The sequence below is a fragment of the Bacillus rossius genome, chromosome 2, assembly GCF_032445375.1.
Source record: "Bacillus rossius redtenbacheri isolate Brsri chromosome 2, Brsri_v3, whole genome shotgun sequence".
Taxonomy (NCBI): domain Eukaryota; kingdom Metazoa; phylum Arthropoda; class Insecta; order Phasmatodea; family Bacillidae; genus Bacillus; species Bacillus rossius.
In genome coordinates this window covers 31,373,685-31,388,331 of record NC_086331.1, presented here as the reverse complement: position 1 = coordinate 31,388,331, position 14,647 = coordinate 31,373,685, and the positions used below count along the sequence as shown (strand labels likewise).

General features: G+C 37.3%; 1 protein-coding gene across 1 annotated transcript; it reads left to right on the top strand.

The window, feature by feature from the left end:
* The first annotated feature begins 11,332 nt into the window (after nucleotides 1-11,332).
* LOC134529222 (tigger transposable element-derived protein 1-like) lies at nucleotides 11,333-14,235 on the top strand. Its single transcript, XM_063363095.1, has 2 exons — nucleotides 11,333-11,548; nucleotides 12,282-14,235. Exon 2 carries the CDS (start codon nucleotides 12,284-12,286, stop codon nucleotides 14,093-14,095), a length of 1,812 nt encoding a protein of 603 aa, XP_063219165.1. The 5' UTR covers nucleotides 11,333-11,548; nucleotides 12,282-12,283; the 3' UTR covers nucleotides 14,096-14,235.
* Nucleotides 14,236-14,647: the final 412 nt, after the last annotated feature.

Genomic DNA, 14,647 nt, shown 5'->3' with positions numbered 1-14,647 from the left:
ATTATGTTATAATTTACGTTCCCTAGATTAAGAAAATACTTTGCTGCTATATTAATGCAGTATAGATTATTTATAGTGCTTGATTTGTGACATAAAAATTATATTATTATTAGGACATACAAAGCATGGGTAGTTTGTTTACAAAATAAGTGTTACGTGGGTGGAGTAGAGAAGAGTTCCGCGCGGTTGGCGGCCCTGCCATGTGGTGAAGAGATAACATGTTGGCGCGCGCAAGGCGCCGAGAGACAAAACAAAAAATACCACGATGTCCGAAAGGACTTCTATTATCTGTTTTTCACAAAGATTGCCTGGTTTGCAGGCGGATGTGTTATAAAAAAAAACACAGATAAAGGGAGGAATTTAGAAAAACTCAGGGCACTGTCGGCCGCGAGTAACAAACTAGATTGCAACGCATTGTTACGCTGCCGGACACGGGTCAACGGCATGACCTTGTCTCCACCAGCCGGTGAGGCGTGGAGGGGAGGGGTGAAGTGGTGACAGGGAGAATGACACGCGCGCTGATAAAGCATGCTGCCCCCACGGACGTAGCGCCGACGGGAGGAGGCCGCGCGGTGTCTCACCGCGCGCAAACACAGTCACAGCGGGACGTAAAATACGAGAGAATTTTAATTTAACTCACTTTGGGTGAATCAGATTGGGTGCCAGTTTTAGGACTTACAATAATACTATATAACGAAAATCTTAGTGACAAACAAAAAAAATATTTATACCAAATAAATTTAAAGCATTCTCATAAATCAAACCAAAATAGAGTTAACAATTTAAGAGTAACCATATCACACAAACTGCTACCACATTGTAACCGTAACCATGCTCTGCTACCAATTTGTAACCGTGGTGCTGTGCTCAAAACAAAACCATAATTATTGATAATAAATGTCCGGTGGAAGCGTCAGGCTAATTATCTAAAAGAACTTGCCAGAGGGGCACAGCCCACTTACAAACACAATTTAAAATTAACCTCCCTGACAGTAGGAAAGGTTACGTGGATTGTGGTTTCAAGTAGCAGCAAATGAAAACACTCGTATGGTTTGGTTTCATTAGAGGCTTTTACTGTTGATTAGTAGTTTAGTATCTTGTCATTGATAGGTTTCTTACATTAGAAAATATCTTACGGCATTACAGCCATTACAAACAAAACTGCTAACAATGTCAGATTCTTATTTTTGATACATTACATTGAGTAACTAACGAATAAAAGAAAGAAGAAAGAGGGGCCGGGGGGGGGAACACCATTTCATACTATGCTATGTTCAACTGTTTAGGAACATTGAGCTCGCAGGCTCATCAAACAAATATATGTGTTTAAAATACAATATTTTATAATAATATGGAAAACGTCCTAAAACTGGCGGAGTTATAAACTGTTCTTCACTTCTTTTTGAGGGGTGCCGAAAGATGGAGGGAGACTCCGTTATAGAGGCTCACGAGTTACAGGTTGAGGTGCAAAATGTGGCGCCGGAACTGGGCCGCCATCTTGAACTGGTCTGGGGTCCTTGAAGTACTCTGGGATTCTGGAACCCTCTGGGATTCTGGAACCCTGCCTGTAACCAATAATCCACCTGGATTAGCTTGGTTAGCAGGCAGTTTATGACGGGCGAAGTTAAGCCCAAAAAAAAGGCAACCTAACAGGTTTGTGTGGGACGAAGTGCAGCTTACCTTAGCTGGCAGGGTGAAGTAGGTAGTGGCTGTCCCTGGGGGTGATCCGGGGATGCGCGGCACGGGAGCTCGCGGTAGCCATAGAAGAAATAGTTATGGCGAAAACCCAAAAAAAAAACTAAAGTTAAACTTAGCTATTTGGGCAGCTACTAAGAAAAACTAAAAAAAATCTAGGCGACATGGCCTGGCTCAGAAGCAACTACATTATTGCCGAAAGCGGATCACGATAGCTGCTGGTCGTTACTGCGACCTGTTGCAAAGATGCGCGCTGGACGAGAGCTGCCCTCAAAATCCCTGAAAATGGCGCCGGGACGCTAACTTAAACTTTAGTTCGGTCGTCTGTTCCTCTGGAGGAGGGGATCGGGAAACCCGAAGTGCTCCGAAGGGCTCCGAAAGAAAAAAAAAGGGCTCTGGCGACCTATCGACTAAGTGTGAGGTCGACTGTTTCTCCTGGTGGGGATAGGGGATAGCTGGTTCGTCCTTTCGCCGCTAGATGGCGTGGGCATGCAGATCGGAGTCTCTCAGAGACCATCGCGGCACTTGGTGGCCGCCATTTTGCAAGTGGGGGGGGGGGGGGATTTTGGCCTTGAGATTGGTCACTGGCGCGGCTGGCCGATGACCGCTGTGGACCAGGGAGGGGTGGGGGGTATGTCCGGTGAATGACCTTCCCTGGGAGACTTCGCCGGCCAGGCGTCGGGACGTGCGGCGGAGCTTGAAAAAAGGACACCAAAACATGTTAGAGACCGCAAACTTCAGCACACCTCCGAGAAGGGGTGGAGGTGACCATGGGAAGCTTAGGGTGGCTACTTTCGTCACGCGTAGCGCTAAACTCGTGACGAGACGCGACGGCCAGTGGATACCGTTGCTGATGATAGCCCTGTAGTCGGCTAGACCCAGCAAATTTGGTGGGAAACGGCGGTGAGAGCACTATACTGCTCAACAAGCTAACCTGCCGGTACACTCGACCGAACAAGTTTGGATGGGGGCGAAAGCAGCGGGCGAAGGAGGAAAATTGAAGTTATAAAAAAATTTAAAATTTTGTAAAACTAAGAAAATAAAAAAAATCGTGCCTAAAGTAGCACTGATTCGGCACAATATGTCGATAAGGACTATAATAGCTATGGTAGGTAATGGAACATCGACCTTATGTGATGAGACAGAGCGACGCTGGCGCTCTCTATGAACAAACAGCAAAAACAAACTCGACGGTATCCAAGATGGCGGCCTCCAGTAGAACAGAAAAAAAATCAAGAGCGACTCTGGCGCTATCTATGAACAAACAGCAGAAACAAAGTCGACGGTATCCAAGATGACGGGCTCCTGTGGAACAGAAAAAATCAATATGGCAACAGAGACGAAAATTTCATCATAATGAGTGGGGCGTTCGATTTCATGATGGCGGATCCAAGATGGCGGATACAAAATTGCCGCCGGGTTCAAGGTCATGGTCACGGTACTACTTGTCCCGTTACGCTGTGTCCCGTTACGCTCATCCAAGATGGCCGTCGTGACATCACAATCAGAATTGTGGCTCGGCTCTCGGCTCCGGACCCTGGACCTTGTTTCCGGAGCCCCTAATATATACTACTCATACTTTGATGTACTGTATTGTTAGGAGTCATTAAATTACATCAATTTTATATTTAGTTTTATGTATTGGTTGAACCGCTTCGAGATTCGGGTTTTCATTTATGATTTCAGCTAGAATATATGTTTTACTAAATTACAGTGATGAAAACCCCAATTTGGTTTTTTACTTCAAGCATGATTACATGAAGAAACACTGTAAAAATTGTTAAATTTTCCACCGACTAAGCAGTATTTTTTTTTTCAGCTGTTGCTGGAAGATAATAGGCTACCAAATAATGTCAGCCGCATGACAGAATTCAAGGACATTGCTAGCTGACATTTTAATTGTTTCAAATTTTTTTTTTTTAAATGATTCATGGAATGGGGAATTTTGATTTAATTCAATTTTCAGGACATTCGCCTTTGCAGTTTTGCACTATATATCATGGAAAAATTCCGAAAATCAAAAATAAATGAAAATTTGAATATGAAGATAAAAAGATAAAGATATTTTGCTCCATCTTAGTGCACATTTTAATATTTTGATTTATAACTCAATATGGCATAAGTAATTTTTGTGCACTCACATATTTTTTACTGGCGTGTATTATATTTCATTTGTAATAGGCCGCATGTCGAAATTATTTTATTCCCTGTGAATGCAAACAGCCTCTATTCAACTTAATCAAACAGTGAAAAAACCTTTAAATTTTTGGCTATATGCCTACAGTATATATTTAAGGCATGTCTTGTCAAAATTTGTTATGTACTTATAATTCGATATGAATAAATCAAAACTCTAGTTGTACGTTTCTATAAGTATAAGAACTATAAACCTTGTGTATACTAAAGTACCATAAATTAAATAGTGCACTAAATAAATAAAGGATGACAACACACAAGGTATTAATTTTGTTTACTTAAATGTGTTTGTTTCAATCCATAATATATTTTATATGTTTTAACATATCCTACTCGGTTTTAGTAATAGGAATTAATTAATTTTTTTAAATATTTGGAAACAATGAATGTAATAAACATTTCAATGGGTGTGCAGTGACTAAAAAAAATTAATCTTCCAGAATATTCAATTAAGTACACTTGTACGGCCCCTTTTTTTTAATATGAAACATTCTGACAATAATTGTAAAAATTGCAAAACTGTAAAATATATTTCTGTTTTGCAGACTTGTATTCCTAAATTTGTAAGTGTTAATAAATTATAGTATGTTCATTTCCCACACGTGCCAGCTGGTAATTATTCTTTCCTCCTCCCTCATATTTGGGAATAAATTAATATTTCCTACACCTAGAGACCGGAAAAATCGCAGATCCTTTAAGCGTCACGCTAGAATCCAAACACATGTACTTTCACATTGCGTCTCTGGTTGGTTCACAGTTTATCTCTAGTACTTCGAGCCAATGAGGAACATACAACCAATCAATATCGTATCGGAAGCATCCCAGTTGACTGGTCTCACATGTCAGTATCCAGTGAGCATGAGGCATTTGCCTGAGTATGTAGGGAGTATTGGAGTCTATCCTGAATACCATTGAATACGGAAATTTTTCAGTCTCTACGTAGTTCATGGGATAATAACATGTCTAAAAAGTAGTATATAAAAGTATGTTTGGGCACAATGTATTTCTTAAGGAACTACGATTTGGGTCGTGGTGGCTTGCCAATCGTAAATATTCGGCCATCGTGGACTCAAAATTCCTCAACAATGACTCAAAATAAATAAAAATCCCTATATCAAAGGAAAAATTTCCCGTTTGAGTGAAAAATTTCCCGTTTTATGCCTCAAAAATTCAAAAATTCGGAATTCGGAATGTCTCATAAGAATTTTACCTTTAAAAGAAACCAAATCCCTAAAAGCGAGTTAAGGGTCCTAAAAGCAAGACGCCCTAAGCCGCCGAGGACATGACCTCGACATTGAATGTAAACTTCAAATTCTTTAATTTTTGACCAAAAATTTGGAAAAAAATGCCAAATACATCAAAACATTCGCTTATTAAAATAATTATTGTTTTGATCTATTTATTTCATTAGTTCGATCATTTTTCGATGCGAAAATTGTAATTTTAGGTAAAAAACACCATTCAATAAAATATTATTAAAAAAATACCTTAAAGATGTACAAATTCCTCATATATCAGCCTACAATTTTTTCGATCGATTCTTTTCATTGGTTTTCATCCTTGACGAATGCAAATAATTAATTTTACCTAAAAAACGTACTTAATATAACACGAAAAGAATATTAAAAACGGCTTAAGTTCAACATCTACCAGCCGTCACGAGGCTACCGATGCCATCTTGGCCGCAAACTTGGAAATTCTTAATTATTTTGCTAGAAATTTGGGAAAAATTCCAAAAATCATTAAAAAAATTAATCATTAAAATAATGAATGCCTTGATCGATTACCATCCTTGGTTGGATTCAGTCAGTGATAAGAGTAATTAAAAATTAAAATAAATTTTAAATTCTGGTTCCGATTACATTTTTTGGAGTTCATTAATCATTATCTCTACAAAATATACTCAAAACAAGATACCTGTCCGACGAAATAAATACATTTTCGCTATGCCTAGATACTATGGAAGTATAATTTGTAAATACTTGGAATACTTACCTTCCAACCAGATCTTGGACAATGTTGGGCTATAGACCAGATGTCTCTGAACCACGAGGCCAATCGACCTGACTACAGACATAACAATCCTAAATTAACAGTAGGATACGATTGGTCGCAAGATGCGGTAGGATAAAAAAAAATCTTTAGCTCAAACAGTCTTTAGCTTCAAATGTATTTTAACTACAGTCTTTAGCTCCAACTATCTTTGGCTCCAAAATTCAGTGACTCTAAAAGCCATTGTTTCGTTGCTTCAATTGCTCCAACAGCTCAAAGTTGGCCTACTCCAAAGCTTCAAGTGCTCCAATGCTCCAATTACTCTAAGAGCTCCAGAACTCCAATTACTCCAAGAGCCCCAAATGCTCCAATTTCTCTAATAGTCCAACAGCCCCAAGTGCTCCAATGCTCCATTTGCTCCAATTGCTCCAATTGCTCCAACAACTCCAACTGCTACACTTTCTCCAAGTGCTCAAATTGCTCTAAGTGCTCCAACTGATTCAACTGCTTAGTTTACATTTGGCTCCAGTTGATTTCAATTTCATTTTGTGATCGAACTTGGCCTGATTGCTGATATAACTTTATTATTACCCTCTATTTTGTCAGTCAATAGTGATAATTTTTATAACTTTAAGTTAGAAATTGTATTACAACTGGGAATTAGATACAAATCAGATTTCGAGAATTAAAACAATCATTTGAAATCCAAAATATAATTAACTTTTCTTCAATTGTATACGCATGCAAATAATACAAGTCATGATTGTATGTAGCCAGCTTCCCTCAGTTATTTGAGCATGAAGGATACTTCTTCAATGTGCGAATAGTTTTCTGCACAAAGCGAAGCATGTAGAAGTCTTAACCCGTCAACAAATATGTTAGGATCTTCCCATGATGCGTAATCAATCTCATATGCTGCTGTAATCTTCCTTGCATGTGTAGAATAAATATTAATAAGATATCTGGAGTCTTCCATTTAAACACCAACTTCAAGGGCACTTTTATCATTGACCCAGTGATCATCCAAAAACCTGATCCGAAAAAATTACTTTATACGTCATTTCCATAGTTTTTGTCTCAATGTTTCATCACATTCTTTGATCTTGTGAGCTTCGGGTATGTCATCATAGTCTTAGACCTCGTCATATATATAATATTTACCAATACGCAACACGTGGCGCCATCTGTTGTTGAAAATAAAAACTACTTGCGACAAGTTTCGTGTATAAGATAAATAAATTTCGCTAATGGAAAATTTAAAAAAATATATATTTAGGAAGGTTTTAAATTTAAAACTGTCAGATTGCATCTGGCATTAGTCGCATTAGTCGTTAAATCTAACATGTATCCTGGGTCGTTGCCTATAGCTGTATCAAAAAGACATGGCTGTAGATACTTCGGCAATAAGGTTACCCTGAGAAAAATTTCTAAACTTCATGAGAGAAGTTCCTTACCAAAAACTATTAAGTTTCAGTCATTGTCAGAAAACCTTTAGTCGAAGATATATCTTGAATAAATATTGCAAGGCCTGTACAAATAAGCTGACTAAAGATAACGAGGATTAATCTACAGCATGATGATGTGAAACGCAGGCCGTATATTAAATGACTATAGTGATTACCAAGAAAGTAAAAATTCTAATGCTAAAAATATTAACCTAGATCTCGATAAAAATATAAATTTTAAAAATAATAAAGAAAGTAGCACCTTCATGGGAAATCTATACTAATATTATAAAGCTGAAGAGTTTGTTTGTTTGTTTGTTTGTTTGAAAGCGCTAATCTCAGGAACGACTGGTCCGATTTGAAAAATTCTTTCAGTGTTGGATAGTACATTTATCGAGGAAGGCTATAGGCTATATTATATTATCAATAACATTAGGGATCCTTACTAAAAGTTCAATTTAGAATCAAATGCATTGAAGGGGGTTAGATACAACATGCAGTACACGTACGAAGTGTGTGTTGACAATGCCGCAGGCGCTAGAAGTTTATTTCCTATTGCCTATTAACATTGTTGCCACTCACTAGATGCCTTATCATTCTTAATTTTCCTTACAAGTAAAAAACACCCGTGTGATATTAACAACGCAGCAATCAGTACCCTCATTAGAGTTCAATTAGTATTTAAATACTTTTTATCACTTTAAATCGCAAACCTAAACTATTGTTTTTTTCCTCTCTCTGTGTTTAATTTGTTTTTTTATTGCCCTTTTTTCAAGTATATATATTTAACAGACTTGAAACTTCACAGTAATGTTCCTTATATTACGCAGGATGACATTTCCGAAAATTAGATCCCATGGGTGGTTAAAACCAGGCAACAGTGGGTACTTTGTCTGCATGAGAACAGGATTTTGCATTGTTCATGCCTTCTGCGTCTCCATGGCAACGGGCATCGCGCGGCAGTGGCGTACCCACAAGGAGGGGCATGTATAATGAGCGGCGCAAGAGTGATCTGCCTATAGACTGCCGTAGCGAAGTACGGGTATATCAGTTGTAAGTTGCGTGCACGAGTCGGGAAACCATCGGTGCTATTCATTTTCTCTCCGGTACATTATACAGCATTGTAAAAAATTTTCACTGAATTTTTTTTATTTACCATTACTGTAAATGGGAGATGTGGCTTGATTTTTTTCCATTAGTATAGCCATGCGAAGCCGGGTCGGGCAGCTAGTTAAAAGATATTACACCAAATTATTGTAGCCTCCATGAAAATGCGAACAATGGAGAACGACTTGAAGCTGACAAGATCGAAGCCTGCAATCAAACATCTGAAACTGACATGTTTGAAGACTATGAAGACACATCTGAGGCTGACAATATCGAAGACTGTATGGCATACCTGAAGCTCACAATATCGAAGACTTTAATGAACCGTTGAGATTAAAATTTTGGAAATGACGTGTAAAATATAATTTTTCAGATCAGATTTGCGATGATCACTGGGTCAATAACGAAAGTGCCCTTGAGGCTGGTGTTAACATGGAAGTCTCCAGAGATCTTATTAATATTTATTCTACACATGCGAGGAAGATTACAGCAGCAGATGAGATTGATTACGCGTCATGGGAAGATCCTATTTGTTGACAGGTTAAGACTTCTACATGCTTCGTTTTGTGCAGAAAACTATTCGCACACTAAAGAAGTATCCTTCATGCTCAAAGAACTGAAGGAAGCTGGCTACATACAATAACTAATTGTATTACTTGCATGTGTATAAAGTTGAAGAAAAATCATTTACATTTTGGTTTCAAGTGATTATTTAATTGTCTATATCTGATTTATATCTAATGCCTAGTTCTCGTAATACAACTTCTAACTTAAATATATAAAAATCATCACCATTGACTGCCAAAATAGAGAGTAATAAAAAAGTTGTATCAGCAATCAGGCTAAGTTCGATCACAAAATGCAATTGAAAACAATTGGAGCCAAATGTAAATTGATTAGTTGAATCAGTTGGAGCACTTAGAGCAATTTGAGCACTTGAAGAAAGTGTAGCAGTTATAGTTGTTGGAGCAATTGGAGTAATTAGAGCAATTGGAGCATTGGAGCTTTTGGAGCTGTTAGCCAATTAGAGAAATGGGAACATTTGGGACTCATGCATCAATTTGAGTTCTGGAGCTCTTAGAGCAATTGGATCAATGGAACACTTGAAACTTTGGAGTACTTTGAGCTGTTGGAGCAATTGGAGCGATGGTACAATTACTTTTGGAGCCAATGACTTTTGGAACCAAAGACAGTTTGAACACTTGGAGCATTTGGTGCTGTTGAAGCAAAAGACGGATCCAAAGACAGTTGAGGGCCATGACTTTTAAAGTCACTGAATTTTGGAGACAAAGACAGTTGGAGCTAAAGACTGTAGGTAAAGTACATTTGAAGCTAAAGACTGTTGGAGTCAAATACAGTTGGAGCCAAAGACAGTTGGAGCTATAGACTGTAGGTAAAATACAGTTGGAGCTAAAGACTGTTGGGGCCAAAGACAGTTCGCGCAATTGGAGCATTTGGAGCTGTTGGAGCCAAAGACGGATTCAAAGACTGTTGGGGGCAATTAATTTTGGAGTGGATGACTTTTGGAGCCACTGACTGTTGGAGTAGGCTGTTGGAGCCAATGACTTTTGCAGCCAATTACATTTGAAGGCATAGAATGTTAGAGCCAATGGCTTTTGGAGTGAATGACAGCTGGAGCTGAAGACTGTGGTTAAAATACAGTTGGAGCTAAAGACTGCTGGAGCCAAAGACAGTTGTTGTTTAAGACTGTTGGAGCCAAAAACAGCTGGAGCTAAAGACATTTGGAGTCCTTGTATTCTACCGCATCTTACGCCCGATCGTATCCTACTGTTGATTCTGGATCGTTATTTTTGTAATCAGGTCGATTGGACTCGTTCGAAGTCATCTGGTCTATAGCCTGACATTGTACATTGACTGGCCTCGTGGTCCGAAGTCATTTGGCCTATACGCTTAACATTGTATAATACCTTGTTAGAAGGTATTCGAAGTATCTAACAATTATACTTCCATTGTAGGCATAGGGAAAAGTATTTATTTCGTCGGACAGGTATATTGTTTATAGTCTTTTTCGTATAGAATGAGTGTTAAATTCTTCAAAAGGTAATGGAAAACATTATTTTTAAATGTATTTTCATTTTAATTTACTGCGAATCAAACCAATGAAGGGAACCAATCGAGTCATTCATGAATTTAATGTATAATTTTTTTTTATTTTTCCTGAATTTATAGCGTAATTATTTCGAATATCAATGTTGGTGGCCAAGATGGCATGGATAGCCTCCTGACGGCTGGTAGATGATGAACTTAAGCCGCTGTTAGGATTTTTTTATCACATTTTATTAAATAAGTTATTTTTACGTAGAACTAATATTTTGCGTTCGTCATGTACTTATCAAATAATGGACAAGAATCGATCGAATCAATGGTGCATGAGGTTTTATACCTCTTTTGGTTTTTTCACCATATTTTTTCAATAAAAATTTTGAACTGAAGTTATATTTTTTTGCATCGAACAAGTGTTGAAACAAGGCCATAAATTGATCTTATTAATAATTATTTTAATAAGCGAATTGTTTGATAAATTTTGGAATTTTTTTCCAAATTTTTGCTCAATAATTAAAGAATTTCAAGTTTACGGTCAATTTCAATGTCATGGCCTCTGCATCTTAGGGCGGCATACTCTTAGGACTCATAAGCCGCTTTTAGGAATTTAGGTTCTTTCAAAGGCAATTTTTTTAGGCATATGGAATTTTGAATTTTTGAGGAATAAAACGGGAAATTTTCGCTCTAAACGGGAATTTCCCCCCCAAAATAGAGAAATGTTTAGGAATTTTGTGTCATTTTGAGTTAGTTTTGAGGAATTTTGAGGACTTTTTTGTCCAAGATGGTCGAATCCTTACGATTAACGAGCCACCATCACCAAAATCGTAGTAAGGTCCCTGATGGTAATATGGCCATGTTGGTAATATGGCCATTTGGCTGCCATTGACTTAGTTCGCGCGGATACCGATAGAATGTGCTGGCATGTTCTTCGGAACACCATTGTCGAGAGCTCACAGAGTTTCCGAGTCCGGGCAGCACGCACACCACCTGGGAGACGCCATTTTCATGGGTTTTTGCTGCGAGCAGAGAACTCTTCTTATTTTACTCCGGTAAGTTTATATTTTATTTTAATAGTGTACTACTAGATATTGTCAGAAATTTGATGTCTCAGTGCGTAGATTTCTATACTTATTTAAATGTATTTTAAAAAGATTTATTACCTTCAACCATTTAAAAACTATAATCGACTTTTTGAAATGTCACCCAGGTTGTTAATATGGCCAACCATGTGGCCATATTAGCTGCAGTTGGCCATATTAGCAACATTTTGTGAATGAAATGGTTTATACATACTGTATGGCCCCTCGTAGGTAAATTGTTATTAGTGTATGTGATTTTATTATTTATTACGAGTTTATTTATAACTGTAATTAATATATACCTTTACAGAGACAAGTAATAAAAATTACAGAAAAATGTGTACCTCACACAGGATACCTACCTAAAATGACAACTTAAAAAAACTCCTTAGATGCCATCACTGGGTATATTTAAATTGTTTTTGTCTGGTGCATTTTTGCGGGAAAATATTTATTAAAGTGCACAATGGAAAATATATTTTTAAGAATAATATGTAAAAATGTAATGAAGTGAAAATATCATGAAACTTTTTTTGCAGGAAAATATTTATTGAAAGAGCATACTGGATATTATATTTTCAATAATTCTATATAAAAATTAATTAAATTACATAAAAAAATCCCGATACATTAATTATAGCGCCAAAAATAATAACTTATAATTAAATTGTAACTAATGTTAATTCTTTGTTTTTTGTTTCAGAAATGAATCCCTTCAATCCACAAAAGAAGCGGGGTAGTTGGACACAAGATGGACTCAGCAAGGCAGTAGATGCTGTAAGACTTGGCAACCTATCTGTTAATGCAGCAAGTAAAAGGTATGTCGTGCCTAGGCGAACCCTTCGCCGTTATCTTTCCAATAACCAAGATGTTAAATCAAAATTGGGTTGTAAGGCCACACTCAAAACTGAGGAAGAGAGGGAACTTAGCAGGAGAATAATTCGTCTAGCAAATGTTGGTTATCCACTCACATCAAAGATGCTCAAGTTAAATGTTTTTAAATACTGCCGTGAAAATGGGATAACTCACCGGTTCACTAAAGAAACTGCAGGTCGCTACTGGTTGAATAACTTTTTGGCCAGAAATCCTGAAATTAGCAAACGAAAAGCTCAAAGGCTAAATCCTGCCCGAGCTCAAAAGCTTAACAAATTCATAGTTGGAGACCATTTTGAAAAATTACAGAATGTCCTTGCTGAGAACAAGTTTTTAAACTTCCCTGAAAAAATATTCAACATGGATGAGAAGGGTTGTAGGTTACAACTGCACAAAGATCCAGAGGTTTTGGCGAAAAAGGGGTCAAAGCGCGTCCACATTGTTGCAAAGGAACGTGGCGAGAGTGTTACTGTTGTAGCCTGTGGTAATGCTACTGGAAATGTCATTCCCCCAATGATCCTATTCCCTGGATTAAGAAAAAATCCAGCTTGGGAAAAAAATTTACCTACAGGTTCAACAACAATAATGACTCGAAAAGGTAGCATGACAACCGAATCTTTTGTGTCCTTCCTGAATCACTTCTCTAGGTTCAAGCCAAGTGGGCCTTGTCTTCTGATTTTTGATGGGGCTAAGTCACATTTAGACTACAGCATATGTGAAGTTGCAGAACAGAATGAAATTATTTTGTACTGTCTTCCGTCAAACACGACTCATGAGTTACAGCCTTTAGACAAAGGTTGTTTCCGAAGTTTTGAGATTTTTTGGGATCAGCACACACTCCTTTATTTTAATATGCACAAAGAACAGCAAGACATTTCTAAATTGAACTTTGCTGATGTTTTTACACCAACATGGGAAAAGTCCATGACACAAGCAAACATGAAAAGTGGATTTAAGGCTACTGGCATTTTCCCCTTCAATCCGTTCGTGATTCCAGAAGAGGCCTTTGCACCCAGCATAGCTACTGAGCTTCCACCACCTAACACAAAAATGGCAGACGAAACTGTAACCGCTTATGCGTTGCAGGAACAACATAATTCCAATGACGACCATTCATTGGCAGGTCCGTCTGGTCTACAGACAAATGTTAGCCAGCTTGGTTCTAGACACAGCACCAGTTCATCATCTGATTCAGATATCACAGGAGACTTGGCACAACCTTCAAGTTCTTCAGATTACTCTGATAGTTTGCATATTCCCGAAAGTACTGCAAATCTGTCCAGGCGTGGTTCCATTGGAGAAATGCTACCTACACCAAAGAAAAAACGGAAAACCACACGGGTTATGAAACCTGCTATAAACAACAGGGGTGTTGTACTGAATAAATCTTTATTTGAAGATAACAAGGATGTAAAGTTAGATAGCAGCAAGAACAGTGGAAACAGCAAAAAATATAATACAAAGTCTGTTCGCCAGATAACTGCTTCAAAGAAGTCTGAGAGTTGGTACTGTGCAATTTGTTGCAATGATGAAGTGAAGGATATGAGACTGTGCGGAGTTTGTGAAATATATGTCCATGAAGAATGTGTTGGCCTCACCAAAGATGACAAAGAGTTTTTTATTTGCCCGAAATGTTTATTATAGTGTAAATATTTTGAAAGAGACCAATATGTTACTTGTTAATATCATATTTTATCTACAATCAGACTTTCATTATCAAAAAATAATAAAACTGTATTTTTATATGTTTTAAAAAATATATTTGCTGTTTATTCTTATGTATGTATAAGTAAATATTAGTAAATATTCATCAGAAATACAATTTATTTATGATTTGTGCTAATAAATCTTAATTTTCAGCTTCCTATAAATCATTGGCCATATTAACATCACATGCTTTTAATATGGCCCAAATACATGTATTTATTATTTTGCAGTTATTTTATAATGACATGTATTAAAAAATGTTTTGTTAATGGTTTTTGACAAGAAAAACCCTAGATATTATGTCCATCAAACACTTTTGGGGATTTCCCGAAAACTAGATAAAATAAAATTAAACAAAGCTTAACATGGCCATATTACCATCAGTGACCTTACCATAAGAAATACATTGCACCCGAACATGCTTTTATATACTACTCTAAAACATTCCATTTGGTAATTTATGCACGGTAAAAAAAAATACAACTTACC

Coding starts and splice junctions, on each gene's coding strand:
- LOC134529222 (XM_063363095.1), top strand. CDS start 12,284: ATGAATCCCTTCAATCCACAAAAGAAGCGGGGTAGTTGGACACAAGAT.